We start from the raw sequence: 25823 nt of genomic DNA, 5'->3' as shown, positions 1-25823 counted from the left end.
AACGTGGTAGAGTTGACAGAGAGCCTTGATTTAGCACATTAGAGGACCACTGAGCATGTGCGAGCCCCAAAGACTGAAAAGTCACTCTCCTCCTATAATTAGTTTTTAGAGCTTAGAGGGCTCTTTGGCACCTGGGTGAATATAGACTCCAGTGCCCTTTACACTGAATAAAGGTTATATTCCCTTCATTACTAAACGAGGCCTTTTCCTAGCCTTGTTTTTTAACTAAAAAATAAAATGTATTATTTCCAGGCTTAACTTTGGAGAGAGGGGAAAAGAAATAGGTCAAGCCAGGGCTTTAATAGAAGAAAAGAAAAATAGCAAATATCCTTTTGTTCCCAAAGAAGCTGAAAGCAGGCTTTCTAGCCCATTGTATTTGCACCTGTCATGTATATGTATATATTTATTCTTTTGAGACTGATAAAAGCAGCCCTACTTTCTAGAGATGTAATTAACAGGGATAAGGAGTCGGGAGATTTAAAGAGGGTGGGGAGGGGTTGTCTAGGAGTTGGGGAGGCCGTGTGTATTAGAAAGACTGTCCTTAAAAAAATCTATTAGCCCATTTCACTCAGGACTCCAGAATATCAAAGAATAAGAATCCTTTTTCTAGAGCCTTAAGTGGATAGTGTGATTGGCAGGACCAGGACCTAAGTTCTCAGGTGATACAAGTGAGAGACTATATGAAACCTACAAATTAGTCTTGAACTCTAGCAGGCAGAAAGATGAAGGATAAAGAATTACGTTTCTGGAAAGATTGTGCCATCTATTGCAACAGTCACAACAATCACAGTCAACAGTGCTTGGCACTATTCAGCGACGTTAGGCGTTTTCAGGTACTGTTCTTCCCATTCAACAGATAAGGAAACTGAGGTGCAGAAAAATTAAGCTCCCCCAATACACAGAGCCACGAAGTGATGTAGCTAGGTGTGCTCAGCTGGCTGCCACCTATGATTAACCAGCCTAAAAACGGATCAGGAATTTGTATTTTCAGACATTTGAGTTATTCCTTCATTTTCAGTGATCATCATAATCTTGACTGATACCCTCATCATTTTATACTAATGTCACAAACATTTATCATATAGGTGCTTTTACTCTAGATGTAGTGTGTTATCATTAGTATCCATTGTATTGTATTTCATGTATTACATTGTTGTGGGTTGTCTCCCTCCCTTTTCATTTACAGGTTCCTAACACAATACCCAGCTATTGGAGGGAGGAGGGGACAGTATATTGAACCCAGGAATGTAGGGGCTTTAAAACTGATTGTCTTGTCTTTACTCTTGAGTTTTTTGTTTGTCTAATCAGAGAAAAGAAAACCGAAAATAATCATTATTGAATAGGCAAAGAAGATAACACAAAAGGAATGACAATATAAAAATGATATAAAATAAATTATGCAGGTTTCAGATCGAGTGTGATATAGTCCTGAATAGGGAAGAGAAACTAAAGGACATTTTCACTATTTTTAGTTTTTGAGTTGTGTAGAAGATAGTCTTTTATTTCGAGAATCAAATGAGGCATATGTTTATTAAGACTGCTTTTTGTTGTGTTATGAAATTACCAGGTCAGTATGATTAAAGAACAGCAAAATATTGTTTTCAAAAAGCAAAGTGATTCCTAAGATTTTGTTTGGCCTGAATTCTATCTATATTAAATGCTTGATGGAAAAAAAAAAAAAAAAAAAAAAAAGCCTAAATAAAAGCACAAAGCAGGTTTGCACTTTTACCTTCTTTCTTTGGGACCGTAATCATTCGTGCATCACAGATCCATAAGTGTTGAATGAATGCAACTGAATTGAAAAAGAGAAAGCATCACCCACGCTTCAAATGAAAAGGATACATGTAAAGAATTGTGAGCCAAATCCCCTAATCGGAAGGAAATGCCTTCAGAGGCTTCGTACATGTCACATGTATAGTAACATGTTCTTTTGGATGCTCGGGCCTGAGTTCTAATTCTCAGTACTGCCATTAACTAGTCGGTTTTATTTTGTTTTTCCCTTTGGTCAGTCGTTACACCCCTTCACTTTCTTCATATAACTGAGATTAGACAATTAAGAGACGCAGAACCCTAGTAGACCTAGGAATGTATTTGGATGTAAACACAGTATGAATAAAACAGAGCATATATTTTCAGAAAAATTCCACCTGGAAATTTAAAGGCTTCTCAAAACAACCTAAGCAACAGCTATTAAAAGGTACCAGATGACTATAATTGTTGAAGGATCATTAGTAAATTTGAAGGAACAAGTAAAGATCGAGTGCCGGAAAATAAGACTTTAGCTTGAACAAAATGTTTATTAGAACGGAGACATTTATGTCACTCTCTGTGCATGCTTAATATGACTTTAAAACACAATTAGAAATGGAAAGGTGAATCAGAAAACGTGAATATATTAAATAAGTAGAAAGAGTAGAAAATACTTTGCTAAAATGTTCTTTTTCCCTCAATTAAACAAGATGAAGGTCATGGATAGAAGTAGGACACTGCCAGGCAAGATTGGATGAGACGCAGACTTAAATCTCAAAATTAAACAGAAAAGACAGGTAATTAACTGGAGACTCAGCTACAAACATATCAATTAATGTTCAAGAAGATTGAATTAGGCACTTTGTTATTATATCAAAATAATATGACTTTTAGAAGCATGATTGGCAGGAAGTGAAAAAAACAAACAAAAAAACCTTAACATCTCTCCTATACGTTGCATAAATGCTGGTCTATTTAGACAATTAGGTGAGGATTGTAATTATCTGTTAGTATCATATAAAAGTCACTCTAGAGTGTTTTCTACATTTTATTTTTGTTTGACTTCAAGTCATGCAATTTTTTTTTTTTTTCACTTCAAGTTACGTCTAATACCATTCCTCTTTCTCTTATTTGGAATCTTAATAAAAGAAAAAATGATAATCCCTCTAATTGAGTCCCACTCAGCCCTTCAGAAAGCGAGGCTGATGGTGACATCTGTGCCATTGTGGAGAAAAGGACATCTGCCATCTAGCCTGGGCAGGGGCAGGAAGGGGTGTTCCTGAGACGGGGGGACAAGCGGAGCCCAAAACCACTGCTGGGAGGAGTGTGCTGCCGTCCTTACCCAGCCGCCTCCACGGATGGCTGCTCTCTGAAGCAGGCATCAGTTCCCTTGCCGTCTCACCTCTGTCTTTCTTTCCCTATTGAACTTTTCCAGGTTCCCCGTCCATCCTGCCCTTTCCTACCTATCTCTATGTCTTCGCCTTGCCCATTCCTCTTCCTGGAATGCCCTCTGCTGTCCCACGCCCACCTCGTCCTGTACCTGCCCCGTTCAGCTATTCAACATTCAGCTCCAACATCAACTCTTCCCTGAAACCTTCTCCCCTGGACACCTCACCCTGCTTCCCTCCTCGGTTAGGAGCTCCCCTTGTGGGGCAAGTAAAACAAATAAGCATTTAGCTCTTGCTAGAGGTAAAGATGTGTAAACCTTAGAGAGAGAGACTAATATAAAAATGAAAAATTATATAACTACACTAGGAATGGGAAAGGGGGATATTTGGGGGTGACGGGAGAGGGCATAGTAATCTAATTAATTCCTCACCCATCTATTGACCAAGAGGTCGGAAGAAAATGTCTAAAATTAATACGTCAACAAGCAGCCGTTTCCACAGATTATGTAACGAGGTGGCTATAACCACTGGAAGAATTAGAAATAGTTTTGTTTTTAAAGTTATAGGTGCTTCTTTTGGGTCACAGGACTCAGGATGGGGAGGATGGGACGGGGGCGTCACTGCTCATCATTATAGGTGATTTAACCGTGAGTAATATTACTTAGGTTTTAAATTTATATTTGCTTAAAAAACAATGTCTGCACATCCTATGTTTTTATTCCTGAAAAAAAAAAATCTTAAACTATTTTCATTTTTCTGCCAAGTTTATTCAAAGTATTTACTCTTCTCTGTAGTATCTCACGTTACCCCTGGGATTCCCATCTTTTTTGTCTTTCTCCTAAGATCCCCACACCCCCACCCATGCCTCAATTACTTCTCCCTCTCAGCTCCAAGAGAGCTTCCTCAAAGATGTGATATTCAGTTGCTAAGTTTGGGATTATTGCCTTTGCATGAAATCAGTTGTTTGGTGCCTCTGCTCTTTGACTAGTTTCTTCAAAAGCACATTGTAGGACACTTTGAGAAATAACCAGAACGGTCAATCAACTGGAATACTCAGACAAGGACGTTCAGTGCTGGATAAATTTTGACTTTTAAATCTGTAATCAATCTTGGTTGTTGAAAAACCAAAGTATATGGTCAATTTATGATAAGTAATTATTGGTTATTTTAATCCTGTGTGTAGACCATCTGTTCTGAAGCTTAAGAAATGTTCTTTATGGAAAACTATTATTATTTGAAGAAAGGCATAATTTGTAGTGGCTCCTGGCAGGAAAACTGCATTCTTCTGGGAGTCCCAGCACCTACAGAAAAAAGCCTTGCACCTTATTGTTTGTCTCCACTGTTGCGTGAAAACGTCCTACAAAGAAAGTTAAGTAGCCAGGCTTATTTGAGTGGCTTGGCTAAAGAAAGCCATGTTCGTGTTCTAAGCTCACAGCATTTCAGTGCAACATTAGCCCAAGTGGAGTGTCTATGGGAACTCTGAGCAGATGCCATCAGCCTGAAAATAATGTGCTGTTTCAGTTAGCTCTTTGCTTGTTGTTACCTCGTATCGATTTTCATGGGCTCTTTCACAGTCTACTCACCGATCCATCAGTGCACTCCCCTACTTGGTACCAAAAAGGGGTGCAGAGTGTGGAGAAAACCCTGTGACTGAGCCTTGCATTCCGTCTCCACCTGGTCCCCAATTCTCTGTGTGTCTTTAGCCAGATCCCCTCCCTCCTCTGCAGCTCTGTCCTTTATCTGTAAGTGATAACTTTTGATTCTAGAATTTATAGGCTGGTTTTTTAGTGAATGTGTGTCTGTTTGTTCTAACTGGCATATTAGGTCATATTTAATGTCTAGTAAAGGGTTTTTATGTTGTATATTTACACTTTAGGTTGCAACCCTTTGTATGATCAGTACACCTAGTGTTCTCTGTCCATTTTCTGGAATTTTGGGTGTAAGTATTTTTTAGCTACTCCTAAGCATTCTAGTTTTAGTATGTTTACATTTACGGCATTTTTTTCTCATCATTTATTTGATGTTTCAGAATGACAACGTTTAATTTTAAATCTGTTTTTATAAGAAAATGTAGTCAACTCTTTGATGATTGTTATTTTCTAGAAAAACATTGTCATATAAGCAGAGGGTGCCTGTAAAGGCTTATGAAACCAAGTTCCTAGATAGAGTCCGTAGTCAACACTGAGATCAAAGGTGTAGGTTAATGAGGAGAGCGTTTAGCTGGGGTCATTGGTCTAGAATTTTGGGGTTGAGTGCCAGGCGCAGAGTGAGTCACACAATAGTTGTTCAGTAAATGCTTGTTGAGTGAATGTATGTCTGTAGTCATGTACTACTTGATATACAAATAATGAATTAAATAAGAAAGGTAGCACAGAAGTCATCTTAGAATATAGGGTGTGTAATAGCTCAGGCTGCCGTAACACAATACCACAGACTGGAGGGCTTAAAGAACAAATTTATTTTTCAGTCCTAAAGGCTGGGAAGTCCCAGATCAAGGCGCCGGCCAATTCAGTTCCCGGTAAGGGCTGTTTTCCTGGCTTGTGAAGGCCAGTTTTCTTGCAGTGTCCTGATATGTCAAAGAGAGAGAGAGGGAGAGAACGGGAGAGGGAGTGAGAGAGAGGAAGATCTCTCTTCTTATAAGGGTACAAATCCCACCATGAGGCCTCCCTTTCATGGCTTAACTACCTCCCAAAGATCGCTTTTGTGATTTAGGGCCTCAATATATGAATTTGGGGGCGCGAGGGGGGGGGTGTTCATTTCAGTCTAAAGCAAAGTGCAAATACTTAACTGTTTACCTAAAATCTGAGCTGTCATTTTATGTTAGCGATTGGAAATTAGAAAAAAGCTACCTGTTTAATGTAGAGAATGTACTGTTAGTAATACAGACAGAAGAACAAAAGTTGCACTGCAGGGGAAGAAAAATAGCAAACCTAAAACTCTAATTATAGAGAAAATTTTAAGAATTTCTTGTCACATGACATGCAGTTCTGAGTTCCTCTGATTCTGATTAGTTCCACTAATCTACAACAGTCTCGTCAACTCCCTCTATTTTTCGTGACATGGAATCCATTGATAGAGTCTAAGCCAGTTACCAAGCTGGCACCTGAATTTACCTGTTTCTTGGTGATTATATCCAGATTGAACGTTTCTGTCAAGAACACGCATAGGAGATGTTTTGTGCCTCCCACTGCATCGCGTCACATAAGTCTGCCTGTGCCGTTGCTGGCAGTGCCAAGCTTGCCATTTGGTTGAGGTCGTCCCCGCCAGATCTCCCCATTGTCAGGTGCATTTATCTCCTCCTGTGATGAACTAGTTCTCGGTGGGGTGATAACTTGAGACCGTGTGATTTTCCTATTTCCTACCAACCTTTCGACCAGTAGTTTTAGCATCTTTGATGAACTTTGCCTGAAACATGTATTTGCTGACATTCTTCTGTTAAAAACTTTTCCTCTTCCTCCCTCTTTCCCTCCCCTCCCCCCTTTATATCCTCATCTCATTGACAGCTTTCAGTTAGTCACTGCTGTAGGCGTAATTGGGAAGAAAGCCTACGAATGGAAGATGGGTGGTAAATGAATCAAAAGGGTTTTGACTGGACGGTGCAGTACTCTTTAGTATCCTTAGCTCCCTCATATTAATGTAGACACTTGGTGGAGAGTCAGTCTTTGTGCTGCCACATGACAATGATTAAAGTGTTTGATGATGATCGTGCTTGATTGCAGATACTTTCATTAGCCTACCTACATGTCTCCTTTCTGTTACACATTCAGGATGGGAGAGCTGGGGGCAAGTGGCTGCTTTCATTTGCCAGGAAGGCTCAGAAACAGCAAGGAATTCCAGCATTGCTAACCTGTGATTGCATGAAGCAATTCCATTTTCTTGGGTCCACGCTTTTAACAATTTGTTGTAGCCATTACTAACGTCTCACCCGCTGGAGCCTGCGTGACTTAAGAACATGACTAAAGTAATGGAATTACTGGCAGCGATGGGCGTTGTGATCTTTTTCTTTTTCCTTTTAGGAAAGAGTGCTCTTGTGTCTCTCATGGTTCCGTTCTCTTAATAAAAGCTCTCTCTGCATATTTTTCTGAGCCACGTATAGGTGACACATCCTGTGACAAAGGAACAAACTTAAAACATAACTATCCCCTTCATCCCTCCATTTAAAAATTAATTTCAAATGAAGACTGGGAGGCAGCTAACTAAATGGTCGGAGGATCAGGCCACTAGTGGAAAGGCTTCTGATTGTTGGTAAACCCAGCCCGTGGATCCAGCTGACCACCTGCTAGGGGACGATTTGTGACCCAGCTGAAGCAGCGCGTGTGTCCTCAGTGGAGGTGACGTCCACTCAGTCCGCCTTTCTTACCCGCCATTCCTCATGTTCGCTCAGTCACTCATCCTTCTCTTGAACTTTCAGAATTCTCTCCTGTTGAATTTAAGAGTTTTGTGTCTTCCCTCTCTCTGCCCCACATAAACACTTGAATCCTTTGTAGATTGTAAACATATCAAGGACCTACAAGTATTGTTTTCCCATAGAAAGCTTTTGATTTACTTTATTGCTAGGCAGTTGCCCATCAGTCGAGCATTCTGGTCTTAAAAAGTCAAAACGTGCCTGCTGTTAGTAAGGGGCTCTCCTCTGAGATTGGACAGGTCTGTGATGTCCCCCCACTTTTAGCACTACTTAACAGTTGAGTGTTCAGGAAAATCTGATTCTGTGAAAAAAGGCAATTTTATATGTTTTGGGGGCAGGGGAGGTATTTGAATCCCCGGGCAAAAGGAAACACTAAAGCTACTGCAGCTCGTGAGAGGCAGTGTGGCTTGTAATCATGATTAGTCAACTAAGAGCAGACCTGAGTCTGAGCCCACCTTTGCTATAGCGTGCAAATGGGCACATCTTCCTCTGTGTGCTTCAATTGCTCTATAAAATGCCTGATAAATGGTTGCCATCTTTGGGAGAACCAATCAAAGAACACATTCACAGAGCCAGGAATACGCTAACACAGTATTTTTCAAACTCTGGTCATGGCAGACTAGCAGATTATGAAATCATTCTCATGGGCTATGAACCCACTACAGGAGCTAGAAAAGGGCCTGGGTGATGGTGGGTTCCTAGTAAAAATCTCCTAAAGAATTGATGACTCAAGAATAAAATGACAGATGGCCTGGTTAGAAAATGAACAAAGGAGCAGAATTGACATATGTCTCTAAAGAAGACATACAAATGCTCAATACGCACATGAAAAGATGCTCAATATCATTAGCCATCAAGGAAATGCAAATTGAATCCACAATGAGATATTACTTCACAGCCACTAGAATGACTATGATAAAAAAGAAAGACAGATAATCACAAGTGTCGACAAGGATGTGGAGAAATGGGAACCTCAGCACGACTGGTGGACATGTAAAATGGTGCAGCCATTTTGGAAAACAATCTGGCATTTTCTCAAAGGGTGAAAGATAGAGTGACCATATGACCCAGCAATTCCACTCCTAGGTATATGTAACTAAGAAAGACGAAATCATGCATCCACATAAAAATACATATGTGAATGTTCATAGCAACATTATTCCTAATAGCCAAAATTTGGAAACAACCCAAATGCCCATCAATGGGTGAATAGATACATAAAATGTGGTCTCTCCATACAATGGAATACTACTTATTAATAAGAGAAGTGAAGCACTGCTGCATTCTTGAACATGGACGAACCTTGAGACCATGTTAAGTAAAAGACGCCAGTCAGAGAAGACAACATGTTGTATGATTCCCATTTATATGAATAGGAATCATGTATGAATGTCTAGAATAGGGAAAATATAGAGACAGAAAATGGATTGATGGTTTCCCAGGGCTGCGGAGTGGAGGTTGGGGATAAGAGCACAGTCTAATGATTGCAGGGTTTCTTTTTGAGGTGATGAAAAAGTTCTGAAATAATTGTGGTATGATTGCACAACTGCGACTATACTAAAAGCCATTGCAATGCATATATCTATAGGGTGAATTATATATCTCAAGCTGTTACTTTTTTTAAATGTCCATGCCTGAGCCCCACCCATGACCAATTAAATCAGAATTTCTGAGGGTGGAGTTTGGCATCAGGCATTTTATTTAAGCATTCCTAGTTGAGCTTTTAATGTATAGCCATGGTGAGTTCTACTGGTTTAGACTAACTACCAAGATCCCTCTCAGTGCCAGAGCACCATAAATTCACCAGTCTGGTGTTTTGTGCCTGTCCTAGAGAGCCAGCTCATTTAAAAGCACGCGGGAAAGAGCTGGTGGCCACCCCCACCACACACACCCCTTAATGATGGTCATGATTAATTTCTCTGGCTGTCGTCTCTGAGTGGGTAGGAACCCAGAAACCCCAGTTTCCCTGGGACCAGGGAAAACAATGAATATGCTTTTAAGTCTCAAGCAGATCCTGGGAGAAGAGAAGTTGCTGGTGTTTCACATACTCACCTTGGCTGCAGAGAATACCCTGAGGACCCTCCCTGCCTCTGCACAGGTGGTGGACTGCTCAGCATCATCGAGACAGTCAGGAGCATTGCACGTTTCTGAATGGTCAAAGAACAGCAGGCAAAGAAAGCCAATGAAAACCGCCTGATTGTGGTTATTGAAGGCAGAGACCAGTTTCTAAGGAGTAGCAATTACTTACTAAACATAAAACGTAACTACACATGATAGTGTGATGAAATGCACATGCATGAAAACCAGGAGGGACAGATTTAGTGATGAGTTTTGGCAGTTTCTCAGAGGACAAAAGTACAATGGTAATTAAGATAACCGGCCTATTTTATTACTTCCTATTGATGAGGGTTTAGCCAAGATCATTTTGAGAAACAGCTTTTGAAAACCTGATTAAAAAGAATGGTACTGCCCCCGTTATTTTTGACATAAACAAATTAGGATTTGAAATTGCTGAAGATTGAGCAGTTGTAAAAGGCAGAAGTGATAGATGGAAGTGTCACTGTCACATCACATAAGGATGAGTTGGTATTACTAGGAATCCAGGTAAGCGGACCTGACCTTTTTACAATAACCTTCATCAGTTTAGGCTCTGACAGATAATGGCTGGGTGATCTTCACAGGTCACCTTGCCCTTCTCAGTCTGGCTACCTGTACAACAGGTAATTAATCCCCATGCCAACACATTTACTTAAGCCCCAGGAGCACTGAATATGGTCAGACGTCCTCATGACGGTAGGTCTCGTATAAGTCAGGGTCTAACATGGAAACAAAAACCACTCCCAGTGTTCGCCTCAGAGGGAATTTAATGTAGGGAATTGGTTACAAAGGGAAATGAGGATGTGTGTCAAACGGGACAGAAAGGTAACCCATAGATTAGCAATGGCAGGAAGCCACTGCCTCCCACGCTAGTCCTCGAATGCCAAGGGGAGGAGGCATTTCCTGGGGCACAGAGGTGCCCACGGGGAGTTGGGACATGGTAGGAGCTAGAGCCTAGCAGATGCATCGCTTGCTGGTTGCTGGAGACATCACGCCCGGCGGGGGTGTAGGGAAGCCCCAGCTTGCCCTCTCCCTGTTGCCCATCAGTATCCAACCAGGGCCTCAGCCGGGAGCCTGGAAAACAGCTTGCACAGTCAGCCCCCCATCTCCCAAATACAGACCAGAAAAGGGGAAAGGTGTGGAGTAGGTCTCAGGGCAAATAGGCCTAGGACTTTCATTATTCTGTATCCACACCTGTATTTGAAGATGTCGTACTTCTGTTTGACACAAGGTAACTGCATCACCTAAAGGCACTCTGCCCCTCTCTCCAGAAAGGGCAAGTCGGGCTCCTCAGTCCCTCTACTCAGCTCAGGTCCACGGTCTTCTCAGTCCTCCTCTAGTCACATGTGATCACTGACCCTGAGTCCCCTAAACCAAATGGGCAAGCTAGTCACGCCCAGCTGCTCATTGGGAATAATGGGGGAAATACCACCTCACGCCCCCTGGGATGACCTGTTTTGTTCTGGCCCTTTCCCTGCTCTGTTCTGGATGGTAGGGGACTGGCCCTGTTGCAGTGTGTCCTAGGCTCCTGGGACCGTCAACTCTCAGCCCGGTTCAGCTCTAGAAAGCAGTGGGGTGATTTGGGGGATGGGGCAGGCAGAGAGCGAGCATGGTGAGTCTGCGTGTGTATGCTGTGTGACCAAATGCAGCACAGATGTGCAAATCAAACACTTGCAAACTCTTTGTGATGTTTCCCTCCTAAGTACATTTAGCCTGCTGAAAGTGCAGATTTTGTTTTTCCTTCCTATAATTTCAGTGGATAACAGAATTAAAGTCTAAATGGAGACAATTTTAGGCATCTTCGGCAAAATTCTCTTCAATGAATTCTTGTCAGACAGACCTCTTTAAAGATTATGATTGTGCAGTAAAATGAAGTTAAACAGGGTTTACACTCTTGGCAAAATTGTCTTCAATGCAGTCTCGTCCGATCAAGCTCTTTAAAGCTTATAGTTGTGTGGTGAAGTTAAGCGTGACGGGTTTCATAGGCTTCTCTGTGAGCATGTTGGCCTGCTGACGATAAGATGAAGAGTAAGTGAAATTCAGATCGAGAAAGAGAAAGCAGGGCTGGCCCAGATGCTGGGTGGTGGTCATTCTGGTGGGGGCATGGGGCCTTCAGTGGACACTGACCGCATCTGGAGCCAGCCCGGAGCCACCGTCCAAATCAGCCTCAGACGGACCACTCATCGCCTCCCAGTTTAGTTCTAGTGACTGCAGAGCCCACGTCTTCCCATTTTCTAGGCTGAAATTCTCGATGCATCCATTTCAAAGGTTTTCTTATCTGTGGTAGGGTTTCCAATTTTTTTTTTAATGAAAAAGTAAACATGTTCTTTGGAGAAAATGTAGAAAATATGAGGCACAAAGCATGATCCAGTCACACAGTTAACATTTTGGTATATACAAGGTCTGACAGTAATTTTGCGAATATGTTACAGGACATTGCTAACTTTTTTTGATATCAGAGTGATTATTCATTGTGAATTTGTACCAACTGGACAGTTAACCAAGTTGACTCTTTAGAAGTGCTGAAAAGGCTGCATGAAAAAGTTGGACGACCTGAACTTTTTGCCAACAATTCATGGCTCTTGCATCATGACAAAGCACCAGCTCACACGGCACTGTCTGTGAGGGAGTTTTTAGCCAGTAAACAAATAACGGTAATGGAACACTCTCCCTACCCACCTGATCTGGCCCCCAATGACTTCTTTCTTTACCCAAAGATAAAGGAAATATTGAAAGGAAGACATTTTGATGACATTCAGGACATCAAGGGTAATACGATGACAGCTCTGATGGCCATTCCAGAAAAAGAGTTCCAAAATTGCTTTGAAGGGTGGACTCAGCACTGGCGTCAGTGCATAGCTTCCCAAGGGCAGTACTTCTAAGGTGACCATAGTGATATTCAGCAATGAGGTAGTAGCACTTTTTGTAGGATGAGTTCACAAACTTAATTGTCTGACCTTATAAATATCCGTCTTTTTGTAGTTCATATAAATACGTAATTATTTTCTTTTTTAATGTTATGCAGTTCATACTATTTTTAACAGCTTATTTTACTCAACTGTATATCACAGCTAAAAATAAACTATACCCAACATTTTTTTATGACATCAAGTATTTTCTACTATATAATTCTGATGACTGCATACTTTTCTGTAGTGTCTATATACCATAATTTATTTAATAAATTAGAGGGTTTAGAAAAAAATCTGCAGTCAAGCAGCTAAAGCCATCCCCTTCAGTGTTATTGGAGCACATAAAAACCATCCACCAAGCTCTTTGATACACACAAATCCTCGAAGGAATGCTTTTATGTGTGTGAAAGGGTTCTAGCTGTCAATCACTTATTCTTGATGTCATGGTTTCTGTGTTCTCTCCAGGTCGTTAGGGGGTGATTATGGATTCCTGTCAAATGAAATGTCTACTATGCATTCAACATGAGGCAGTTTGTATTTTTCTCAGTCTATTGCTCTCCCTTCGGAGGAGGTTAAGTAAATCTCGGTGAGCCAAAGGGAAATGCGGTAGCATCTCCTGCTGGAGGCGCACCACAGATAATGCCCTGGGCCCCCTGATCCCAGCACAAGCAGATTAACCGTCTACAGAAATACATTTGTCTCCATTGTCACATTCCACCCAGGGTCACACCAACGTGCACAGAAATGGCTCCAAGCCTGTTTTTCAAAGCTGGTTGCCTCCCCTGTTGCTTTTTAACCACGTCGCTCACAGGCATTTTTTGTGTTCTATCTATCAAAGGTGATTAAGGGGTCTGCGAGGGTTGGCATGTAAGGACAGATTAAGAAAACTAAATATTTACAACTTGACTGAGTGACAGCCAAGGGGAAGATATTATAGCTGAAATCATGGAGGAGACATTGTTCTCCATTTCCCGGTAACTCGATTTTAGGGATATCTAAATTCAGAGGTTTTCTGAGGATGACATCACTTATGCTAATTAGGTAATTGTGTCAGTTCAAAATTACATTTAGCTGCTGGTAGCAGAAGCTTGGAATATCAGTGGCTTAAGCAAACAAGGTTTCGTTTTCTCTCCTATCACATGAAAGCCAGAAGTGTATTGTCAGCTGCATGATGTCACCACTGCACCCTTGCCCTCCTGTCTTGGGCTCCATCATTCTTAGCATTATTTCCACACTCAAGGTCACCTGATGTTTGACAAAGCACTACTGCAGCTTCACTCGCCATAGCTGTGTTCCCGTAAGGGGGAGGGCAAAAGTGGCCCTGGCCAAATAACACTGCTTGGAAGAGCTTCCTGGGAAGCCGTCTGATGGTTTCAGTTGGTATCTCACTGACCACATCTGCAAGAGGGGCCGGGAGACTGACTAGGTTATTGTGTTTTATTTTGTTTTTAGGTTGGGTATCCTGTGACCCCAACAATATCAGTGTCCTTTTACTAAGAAGGCATGCGATAATGGATGCTGGATAGGCAACTAATGGTTTCTGCCACAATAATTTACTTCTGGAAGATTTTGAGAAAAGTCTGGACTCTGAAACACAGTGGCATTGCGTGATGTCACAAGGTTCCATCTGTAATACTAGCCCTTGAGATCTAGTTTTTTACTTTACTTCTGATCACTCTTTCCCATTTCCATTTATTCATCAGAGCATACCTCGGGTTGACACGAAAGCAAGCATCTCAGCAGACCTAAGAATCATAATAGCTACAACTTACCAGCTTTCACCAAGTTCCATGCACTGTGTTATGCTCCTAAGGTGGGGGGTGGGATGTGGGTAAAGATAAATGAAAGTGAGACTCACCATGAGTTGCTAATAATTGACCCTGAGTAATGGCTACAAAGGGTTTATTATACTCTTCTCTCTACTTTTGTAATTACTGACATTTTCCCAGTAAAGATTTTAAAAGCCACCTCATCTAGTTCTTACATTACTCATGTGAGGTCAGGGGTCATTACCATTATTGCCTAAGTAATAATGCTCAGGGGCGTTAAGCAACATCACAGAGCAAGTAAGTGGCAGGTTCAGGATTGGGACGCAGGTTCGCCTGACTGAAGCCTGTGCCCTCATCTAAGCCTTACGACTCAAAGGAAGCATGCGTCTCCGACAAGCAGCCTGAAACTAGTTTGAAAGGCAGACTTCAAGTGCCACCCCAGCACCTTTGATAAGACCCCCAGGGAAGGTTCGTGTGCACACTCAAGGGTCCTGTGTCCCACCCACTGCACTGCACTGCCTCTGTGGCCAGGACCTGCCCAACCCAGTCAGCTGATTATGACTTTCCCTTATAATGTAACCTGTTGAACTAAGAAGCCTAATCACGAGTCATTCCTTGGTAGCATAGACATTCTTAATAAGCATTTGATTCACAGCAGTTGTTTCTTTCAACCCTGAGTGTCTGCTGGGCACTAAGTGCCTGGCGTCAATTAAGCATCATTGTGACTCTATGTCAACTATTATTAATCACTGCTTGCTTGAAACTTAATCCAGTTTGTTCTACTTAAATAAAGCCCTTGCTTTTGCTCACTGGAAGTGTTTTGACTTGTAAAAGCCTTGGGACTTAAAAAAAAACCTCTCCAGGTGCCTGTTCCAACGTCCACCGGCATCAACTCTGCTTACCCACCGGTGTGCAGCGTTCCTGAAAAGACAGGACTTTTCTCCCTAAGATCCTCCGTCATCTTTTATCATTTCAGCCCTCGCTCTTTTTGAAAGAAAGAGAGCTGTGGGGATTAGACAGCCTGAATCCCAGCTCTGCCACTCATGTGTCCTGTTGGCAAAACAATTAACCTTCTGAGCCTTCATTTTTTCATCTGTGCAGTGACTGTGCCATGTGGTCTCTAGGGTCCCTTCTGACTCTATCCTCCTGTAACCCTGCATAACCTGATTTGTCAGCCCTCCAAAACGTTATGAAGACACCAGGCTCTGTGTGAAATCCACCTGACTGTGTTTCTTTCCAGTCAGTAAAAGGATCCCAGCATTGATTTTTACTGGTTTCTCCCAGCATTGATTTTTACTGGTTTCTCTTTCCAAATAATGAATGCCTTGATGCTTTATTGTTTGTTTGCCCCAGATCCCTTTTAGAATAAGTGAATGAGTGAATGAATGAACGAATGAGGCCTGTCATCCATCTCAACTAGCGTCTGCTTTCTTAAAGATGCCCAGCCCTCTTTGCTTTTGAACATTTTAAAACATTTTCCAAATGCCACATTAATTTGGTTGTTTCCTTTAACAACAACCTTCAAACAGAGTATGTATTTAACACCCTAAGCTGTTCCTCTGCTTCCATAGCAGGAGAAGAGGCAAAGGAAAAACCCCTAAGAGAGCAGGCATCAGAGCTAATCCCTACGGACCATCAGTGTGTGGGCCGGGCCTCTTCTGGTTGCTGTTGAAGGTACAGGCGTCAAGGTCACTTCCTTCTCCCTCCATGGACTCTCCTCCTACCGGAGTCATTTTAAGCAGGGGTATGGTAGTTTTCTCCTAAAAGCCACCTAGCAGAAATAACATGCTGTGTTACAGTGATTATAAGCACTGTCCTAGACAGGTCTGAAAAGGCATTGCCCATCCCTACCTTTTCCATGCTGTATAGGAAGTGTGTTTCCGATTTGTTTTTCAGGGCAGCCTTCGGCAAGGAGTCTGAAGTTCTTATTGGAAACCTGGGTGATAAATTAATCCCCGCGCAAGACATCCTGCGTGACGTCAGTGACCTCAAAGCCTTGGCCAACATGCATGAAAGCCTGGAATGGTTAGCAGGTCGAACAAAGTCAGCCTTCTCCAACCTTTCTACAGCCCAGAGTAAGTACCTGGTCGGGGAGCTGTTGTGGGGACAGCTGCGGAGCTAGACCGAGTACTTCCTCTTGAAATGGGAGTGTCCTGTGCATGTCACCGTGTGGGGACATGTTCATTGTCGGAAGACCTGTGCCAGAGTTCCGCCTGTGCTCCCCTCCCGAGCTTTGTGATTCTGCAGAAGAAAGTGACCTTGGCTTCCCTGTGTGGCAACTTGGAGGCCAGAAATGGCCCGTGTTCACTAGCTTGATCGTAAACCTTAGAAACAGAAAATCACGTAAGACTGAGCCGCTGTGTCTCAGGAACAGAAAGCAGTATCTTTTGTCCCACTCACAACTTCTCCAGGGTAGAAACTGTCTTAGAGCTCTTAGCCGAGCACATGGCTGATGTTTTCATTTTAACGGATATGAAGTTAATGAAAAAGTGTTTAAAAAGAGAATAATAGAAGGGATTAAGGTGCTAGAAAATAGAGAATATGAGAAAAACAATTCTGAAAAAGAGATTGCTGAGAGAGAGCTTAATTATAGATTTCAAGAAAATCAAGTATTAGGATATGAAATAAAAATAGTAAAGGACCCATGACTCAGAGGGAAAAAACTTGAAAACTTTAAGGGCACGTAAACTTTATTCAATAACTATAAATACTTTCTAAAGGCATTATTAGTTCAGGTGTATGTGTTAGATGGTTATAATAGAGGCAAAGCAAAAAAGTGATGTGAAGAGGGAATAAAGGACATGGCAGGTTTGAATGCACAAATGGAGAGACACAAACAGGCCAGAATAAAGCAAAACAACAGCAAGAACATCAAAGAAACAAAATCAGCTCTGGCCTTAATGTTAGAGTTTAACTTTTAGAAGATTTTTGGAAGGAAAACGCTTCCATTACTTGGAATGTGAACTTCAGAGTAAGTTGCTGTCGCCGTCCTTTGAAAAGTTATAATTACTTGATTCACCATGGATTCTAGGGCAGAGAAGGAAGAGGTATGGTGACATTCACAGGGATAGCTTACTCCCTGACATTCAGCCCCCACAGGCAGAATCAGTCCTTGAATGCTCACTACTTAGGATATCATGCTGCGTGTGGAGCTGTCCAGAGAGCCAATGGGGGGGAAGGGATACAAGGGGGGGGCTTTTGAGGGAGATGATACACTGTGCTTTAGAAAGCTTCAAATACTACTATTTATTTTGTGTTTATTATTTAAAAATACTACTTTTTATCTGATGATAAAATTATACATGTTTATTCTCATTCTCTGAATCTGTAAGAATAGAAGAATGTACCCACCCATTAAGGAGGGTTTGGGCCCCGTATGGGATCTGAGCAGACTGTGCATAACTAGGCATCCTTGAAAGCTCTTCGACTTTATAATCCTGTCCTATCGGGCAATCTGTCACAAGTTGTAGTCTATATTATCCATTTTATCTCCCAGTGCCACCCCACTTCCTTAAAAAAAAAAAAAAAAGGGTCAGAGCTAATTTCCCCTTAGCTAATTGCAAAACAAACAGCTCTGAAAAGGGACCAGATGCCTCTTTTCCTGACGTCCTTTGACTCTCGCAAGTGCAGGGCTCCCTGGGTAGGTTTATTAGTGATGATTGGAAAGTGTCCTTTCCTTTGGCAGGCCATCAGCATCTACTATTTAATAATGCAAGCGCTTATTTCCGGTGGCATAGCATTCCAGATTTCTTTTCTGTATTCTAAAAGGGCTCCACAGGCCGGAGCGCACACAGCCTGTAAAGCAAGCCGCTGAGGGACTCACACAGGCTAACCTGGCATCCACTGTTTCCAAAAAGAGAGAGATGCTCTCTGAGTCATGCTCAGCTTTGTAATTGCACAATTTAGCTCTTGTGTCCATGTCACCAAGACACCACAGCACAGTTGCCGTCTAATTCATGTCTGTAATCATCCCTGTTACTCTGACAAAGATCTCTTCTGCCGCGCCCGCTGATACTTTGTCTCACGTGTTCAGTTCCATTTTGTAAGTTGGACCCTCTCAGTTCCTCTCACAATGATTATTCCACCCAGTGAGTGATTTAAGTTACTGTCAGCATTTTCATGATCAGGGCAAAACCCAAGTGAACTGCAATCACTACTCATGTTGTCTTTGCTAAAACAAAGCATCAAGCGGACGTGGTTTGTTCTGCTTACAACAGGCCTCGCTCATCTGTTCTTTGCATTCCCAGGAGAGATGCCCATTGATGTTTATAATTTGAACATGGCGGGGAATTCTGTGATAATGGGTTACTTTGATTCTCCATGTCAGTGTAACTCTAGAAAGGGAACGGGGACACCTCTTTGTTATTCCTTTGAAAAGTGAATCAGATGATTACCTCCACAAAACTGTTTCCAAGTCTCGAGACCAGGGAGCATGAAGAAAATGCCAGCCTTTTGTCAAGCACTCACTGGATTCTGAGGATGGGAAGTCATCAAGAAAAGATGATACGAGGTGTATTGCTTGTTCCCCATACTGTTACCTGTTTGGTATGTTAAAAGCCGTGCTTTGTTATCATTCAGAATCTGTTCATGTAATGGAGTGGAGGAAGTTGGCAGAAAATTATTTTCATAGCAGACTATCTCTTCACATGTTACAGCAAGATTGTCACCCACCTGAAACTTCTGATGCCACACTGAAGTGTACATTTCCGTGATAGAGTGGGGTTGGCCATTTGTCCAGTTGACCATTTTCTTCAAAGACAACTTTCCCATCTCTTTTAGTATTTGCCCAATATCACTCTGTCCTCTTTCCACGTAAGAGTCTCCTGCCGTCATGTAGATCCTGACTGCCGTCCTACCCCAGTCCACAGTTCCCACTCCGTTTCTTCTGGTAGTCACCTGCTCAATCTTCCTTCAAATTGCTTTACTTAAGATTTTTTCCATTGAAAGTCACGGCCAGTTGAAGGAAGGGGAATGCATTGCTTCATAAAACTGGTAAATCAGAAAACTTCAGGTGTGGCTGGCTCCAGAGGTTCACAAGAAAGCTTCATGTCGCAGCTATGTGTACCCATCTGCTCACACTCTCTTTCTCCTTCCCTCCCTCTCCCTATCTCTGGGTATTTCCTCTTCACTGTTTTCCATCAGAGAGGAGCGCTTTCCACGTGGCAACATCCTTGGCCAACACCCTTGGCCTCAGCATTATTTGGTCCTACACAAAAAGAGCATTTTCCCCGAGAGGTCCCGAAACTGTCCCAGAGAGGACTTGGGTTGACCCAACTTGACCTTCTCTCATGGGTTCCTCTGATTCCCTTTGTATATGCCTTGTTTTCTGACTCTTTCTCCTCAGCCATCACTCAGTCTCTGTCTCCCACTCCCACTCCTAGGATTTCTTTCTGTTCAAGATCTGTTTTAACAAACACGCTTTCAGTGCAAGGAGGTTCAGCAGGATCCCATTTAGACTTGGGCCTTCCGGATCTCGGTTTATGCGTGTTTTCCCCCATCGGTCGCCGTGGCACCCTTCTAGTAAAGGCACAGAGTAACTTTTGTCCTTTCTAGTACTGTCTTCTGTTTGTGAGAATCCTAAATAAAGACTCTGAGATGAACTGTTATGGTAAAGAAAGTTCTCAGCAAAAGGTGACCTACATAAGAATTGTTAGACTGTATGCAACTGGAACACTAATGATTTTCTTTTGTATTTTATCCAGTTGTTTTAAGGATGTGTTGCTTTTAAAAACAGACTACAGAGAACAGAAAAAGGCCTCCTGGGCTCATTTTCGCCTGCAAGCCTTCCTCAGGGGGCCGTCCTGTCTGTCTTGGATTCCGTAGAAAGTCTCCGGGATTAGAGATTCTAACATTTTCTTGATTATATATTCTGCTCTTTAAGCAAACGTACCATCTTTTTGTTATTGAAGTCCCTTGGCTTCCATCTAAACCTCTTTCCTCTGTCCTGTTCTTTAGAAATTAAATGTTAAATATCTTCTCTCTAAAATACTTGATTGCGTTTGAGCACATTCTCCTGGCCCCTACCTGTCCATCTCTGGATGTGAAAGACTTCTGGCCTGAAGATCCAGTCAACTGACATAAAATGACCGCAGCTGCCATTTTGCTTCTTTCAGACTCAGCTGCTATCCTGACCATTCGCCGGTCAGTGCACTGCCCTCACACTTTTCAACGATTCTAGCTCCTAATAGAATTCCACGTGTGAATTCACTGAGGAATGCTGGGATGTCTATTGTGATAGGGCTCCTGGGATTGATTTTATTAAATAAAATTTCTATTTTAGAATAGATTTAAAGTCACAAAGATAGTACAGAACTCCCGTGTATCTCCCTATTGTTAACCTCTTACATTCTCTACAACTAATGAACCAATATTGATACATTAATAGTCACTATTCAGATTTCCTGAGCTTTTATCTAATGTCCTTTTTCTGTTCCGGGATCACATCTAGGACATCATAATACATTTAGTCATTATCATCCCTTTAGTGTTGTCTAGACCGTGACAGCTCCCTAGACTTTCCTTGTTGTGACGACCTTGAAGGTGTGGAAGAATACTGGTCAGATAGTTTGCAGAATGCCCTTCAACATGGGGTTGTCTGATCTCTTTCATGACTAGACTGGACTTATGAGTTTGAGGAAGGAAAACCACAGAGATAAAGTGCTGTTCTCATCACATTATATCAAGAGTAACTCCTATCGCTGTGATTTATCACTGATGATGCCCTGGGATGGATTTCTATGCCTCCAATTCTCCTAGTCCTCTCTAGACAGTTCTTCTGAATTCTAGATCGACTTTCCACTTTCCTGCCACAAATTGCTTTTGTCTGTTCATCTTTTTAGTGCCTATTTTTTTGTTCACATGACAAATATATCTGTAATACGCCCAATGTTTGGACAAGTTGAACAGCTGCTAAAAGAAAAAAGTAGTCGTCCACCTTCAACAATTATGTAGTTGATATTGATTAAAATCTTATGGGTCTGTAAGGCTCTGTGCAGGAGGAACTGTTTATTCTACCCTGGGCCACTTGATTAGGTCTGCCACTACTTCTCAGTTGTCACGCGTGCTAAACAGTCCTTAATAAATGTACACAACCATTTTGTTTCAGACAAAGCCATGCTGCGATTAAAAGAGTCACCTGAATTTTCTTCACTAGTCTTATTTTGACCAATTTCATTAGGCTCTAAAGTGCAATGTTGACTCAAAGCCCGCAAGTGAAACTTGCTTCCTGAAAAATGTCCTTTTTAGAGAAGCAGTTCTCAAGTTTGCTGCACTTGGGCTGTAACCAGATGGGGAGCTTTAAAAATATTACTCATGCTGGGAAAAAAAATACTGATGCTGGGCCCCACTCGCAGAGATGTTTCTGTAATTGTTCCAAGGTGCGGCCTGGATATCCCCAAACCAATCAAATCAGAGGTTGAGAACCACTCTTCTGAAGGGTTGGTTCTCTGTCTTGCCTTATTTTAGAATCACCTGATGAGCTTGTGGTCACACTGTCTGGGGAAGATCCCCACTTGCCATGCTTGTTAACACTTCCTCAGGCGATTTCAACGAATAGCCAAGGTTGAGAACGACTGATTTAGAGCCCCCCACCCACCCACCCCCGCCGAATTTGTTCTTCAATTTCTCATTTTATTCTCACAAATGAGAATAAAAATATCCCCAGCCAAGACCTCATGAGACATTGTCCTATGTCAGCTTTGCTTTTGTCAGTCCATTAAGCTACAGTTTTCCCTGTCATAATTTCATCTGATTATTTTTAATTAAAACTCCACGCATAGTAATTCCTCTCCTGCTTCGGTATTTACAAGTTTCAAATATTTGTAGACTGTTATCAGACAGCTCCTCCCCAGACATTTGCTTAGCCTAACTTATTTAGTTTCTCTAATCATCTTTCCGAGGCTAGGCTTTCCATGACATCATCATTTTGGGGGGGTTATGATTTGTGATTTTTTTTTTAAGCTGCGTCTCATTCTGTGGCTTCACTCTTACCATTCTTCTTCTTCTGTTGGTGATACCTTGCAGAGTCACTGTCATTGGTAAATTTCATGATCATGCCGTTTACCGAGAACATTCAATGACCACTGGTATCATGTCTTCTTTATTATTTTTCTCACCCAGTGTCCAACTCTGAATTTGTTTTGATCTCCTCTAATTGATACCACTTCTACTTTTATATGAGCCTTTAGCCCTTTTTAAAATACTGTCCAAATATGTTTCCATTTGATTTTGAAGTCAGGCTCACATGGGGACAAATCGGTCCAGTTATTGTATCACCGTAGGGAAATTATTTAGCCTTTCTGAGCCAAATAGTTTTTCTTACCTGTTAAGTAGAAATAATGATGCGTGCGCGTTGAGTCGCTGTAAGCATTACATGAGATGATGAACATGGCGTCCTTAGCAGGGTGTGACACACAGTAGGTACTCAGAATGGGGTTCTTGGGTTTGCCACTGTGACTCTATCCCTGGAGCTGTCACTCATGGTGCTCCTCCCCTCATGCTGGGGCTTCCCCTCCTCCCATCCCTTCAAGCTGCCCTTGTATCTCAAGTCTCATAGTTGCTGTTAAAACTCTGTTAACATCTGTGCTCCTGAGCCCTTTCTGGTAAATCATGGCCGTCACTCTACCAGAGTTCCCAAATGTATCTGAGGTCGCGGGCATGTGCCTAAGAATGGGTCAGCATCTGAAAGTCACCTCTGTCTACAAATTGCCCATCTGAGAAACCACGGTGGAGTCTCAAAAGGATACCTTTGTTCCTCAAAACTATGAAACGAGTGCCCAGCTGTTATTGCAAAGCACACCAGAACCAAACCCAGTTCCCTTTTTGTTGGTCAGCTGGTCATCTGTAGCGTGCATTGTCCTGTGGTGAGTACTGAGTAGGAAGCAGTACCTCACCTCCCTCAGCAAGGTCGTGTTCATCAATTGTGAAGCTACAGACGGCTAGTGCTGTGGGCATTTCAGTGTAATTATCAAGTTCCAAGTATCTGCCCATAAAGCATTATGTGGCTGTGTCTTTGAAAGTGCCAACATTTGTATCCGTACGGGAAATATTGTATTAAAATATGGTAATATCATGGATGGTTAAGTGTGGTGGCTGGGAGCTTCCAGCTGAATGATTACATCTTCAAACAAAACCACAGAATGGTAACAGGAAGAAATAGAAATGGCATTCCCTGGGAGAAGGCAGAGGCAGAAGAAGTTGGAATGCAAGAGAAGGCTCTAGAACGGCATGTTGACATTGCAGAGCCAGACTGAGGAGATGGTGGACAGGCTGAGTTACCTGAAGTGATACCCCGAGCAGCCCTGAGGAGGAATGGCTACCAGGACAGCAGGACTTGAACAAGACATCTGAAGGAACTGATGTGGCTGCCAAGTGGAAAAGCTTCTTACAGTGCGAAGCAGTGAAAGATTGTACCTCAAGGCGCTAAATGTGCCATTAAATCTAAGCTCTTATCTAGAAAAGCCCTCGGATAGTTGGGTGCTTTGAAACCTCAGATAAGCCCACTAACCAAAGTGAAACCATGACTTAATGAACTCCTTAGTAGAAAAAGAGTGTCTTTTAATTTCTTCACCCTTGAAAGTAGTGTGGCACAAAAGTGTAGGTGTGGCACAAAATTCAGTGGGTAGGAGAGACCCATCCTTCACAGGGACGACAGAAAGAGGATAGAGGGCTGGCTGAGATTGAATGGAAGAAATCTCTATCACTCTGTGGGATTGAATTTAGAAAAACGTTCCCAATGTTAACTCAATGTTATGCTTTCTGAGACAGCTTTCTTATTAATCAATACTGCATAAAGACCCTTTCTAGACTGCCAGTCCCGGGAAAGTGTAACAAAGGGGCGGCATGTGTGAATGACTGTGTGTGCGTGTAACAGTCCCACAGGAGGCCGTGGTGATGGTAATGACACTCAGCACTTAGAGTGCGCCTCGTACTTTCAAGGACCTTCATAATCATTCATTCATAATCCCCTATTTCTGCCTTAAGGCGTCGATGACAGGCCAACCTTTTAGTCTCTCCGTTTTATGAAGCATGATCGTGACACACAGAAGTTTGGCCGTTTGCCCAAGGTCAAAATGAGGCAGTGACAAAATCTAGACTAAACCTGACCGTTCTCAGAATGCAGACCATCATGTCCGGCAGGACAACATAGTCGCCCGTGGCTGGTGTGCCTCCGGTCACCAAACCAGGGTGCTTCTGCCCCCTCCCCCAGAGAGGATGCTGTGCCTCAGCTGTCTCCCAAAATAATGCACAAGATGAACGCTATGCTGCGTCCCTACTATGAGTGGCATTGAGTGCACTTAAAGGGGTGGGGCAGGATCTTGACATTTCACCCACTTTTAGAAACTGAGTGTAACAGCTGTGCCCTCTCCTCCCAAGAATCTAGTTTGGGACCACATTTTCTACTCATGTATTTAGGGAAAGGTTCTCATTTACTTTATTATCCTATATTCGATACTGTAATGTATATACAGTATTATAAATTGTACAATAAATTATCCTTTGTCATATGATGTCCAGGTATATATTAGATGTAGGTCCCCAAGGAACAGTGTTGCTTATTCATAGCAGCTAATCCTGTGTACTAACATCTTTGAGCACTGGTTGTTGAATCCTGGGTGGATTGGACTGGAGTTCTTAACTCACAACTTAATCCAATTATCATGAAAGGAAGAATAATGAGGACTTTTTTCTAAGACTCCTGAAAACCCTAAGTGTCTTTCTTAGAAGCCAAGACTATCGGATCAGATTCTTCAAGGAAGCACAAACCCTGTAATGTCAGAAAGACATTACATGCTAGAAACCTCGTTTGGTCAAATTCATCTAAAGAAGGTACTATTTGTAGGTGACTTTTCTGCAAGTCTGTCAAAAGCTTCCTGCTACAGATAAAAATTCAATAACATTTCACTGTAGATGTGCCACAATTATCACTCATTTAAAAACAGTCGCTCTAATAGAGTATTTTATCATGCTGGACAGTCTCTGCATGGTTCATTATTTAGTGTTTGCTAAGCTGATGGCTCTTCCATAGCACTTTCCTTATCTCTGCTTCTTCAGAATTGGATTTTATATTTCCAACCCAGTCAGATATGACAAGTCATTTTCTTCCCTCTTGTCTTTTGAGAAACGCAAACTTGATTTCTTTTTTTTTTTTTTCAACAATAACCACTTAAAGATTAAAGTTAGTGGAAATGTCTGTATTAACTAGCTTTGGGTCATGCAGTAGAGGACTGTTGCATTTTAAATGCCGTTGGGAATTTCCTCTCTTCTTTTTTGTTCTTTTTATTTTCCAATATATGTCCATTGTAAGTCTCTTTGAAATCTCATTCTCCTAAAACACACAGTATATGGCGAAGATGAGGTTTTATGATGCCTGACGTGGTTGGAAGACAAGAGAATGTATTATCAGAATTATTATATTATAGAACCTCCGTGAAGGTAATGATAAGCTATGTAACTGCATCTCTGTATATAGAGACTGTCTGTATGTGAGAAACTTCCTGAAAAG

The 25823-nt window shown here is 42.0% G+C and overlaps 1 protein-coding gene across 1 annotated transcript in view; it reads left to right on the top strand.

Moving 5' to 3' along the window:
• Positions 1-25823, top strand: part of EXOC4 (exocyst complex component 4) — a 635543-nt gene that overhangs the window by 514912 nt on the left and 94808 nt on the right. Inside the window, exon 14 of the mRNA XM_019750984.3 lies at positions 16217-16395. Within this exon, the coding sequence (XP_019606543.1) occupies positions 16217-16395 (179 nt within the window). The remainder of the gene's footprint in view (positions 1-16216; positions 16396-25823) is intronic.

The sequence above is a fragment of the Rhinolophus sinicus genome, chromosome 8 (genome assembly GCF_057876585.1).
Source record: "Rhinolophus sinicus isolate RSI-liver-muscle chromosome 8, RSI-T2T, whole genome shotgun sequence".
NCBI classification, from domain to species: Eukaryota; Metazoa; Chordata; class Mammalia; order Chiroptera; family Rhinolophidae; genus Rhinolophus; species Rhinolophus sinicus.
The sequence above is the reverse complement of the archived record's forward strand: the minus strand, read 5'-3'. Positions and strand labels throughout refer to the sequence as shown.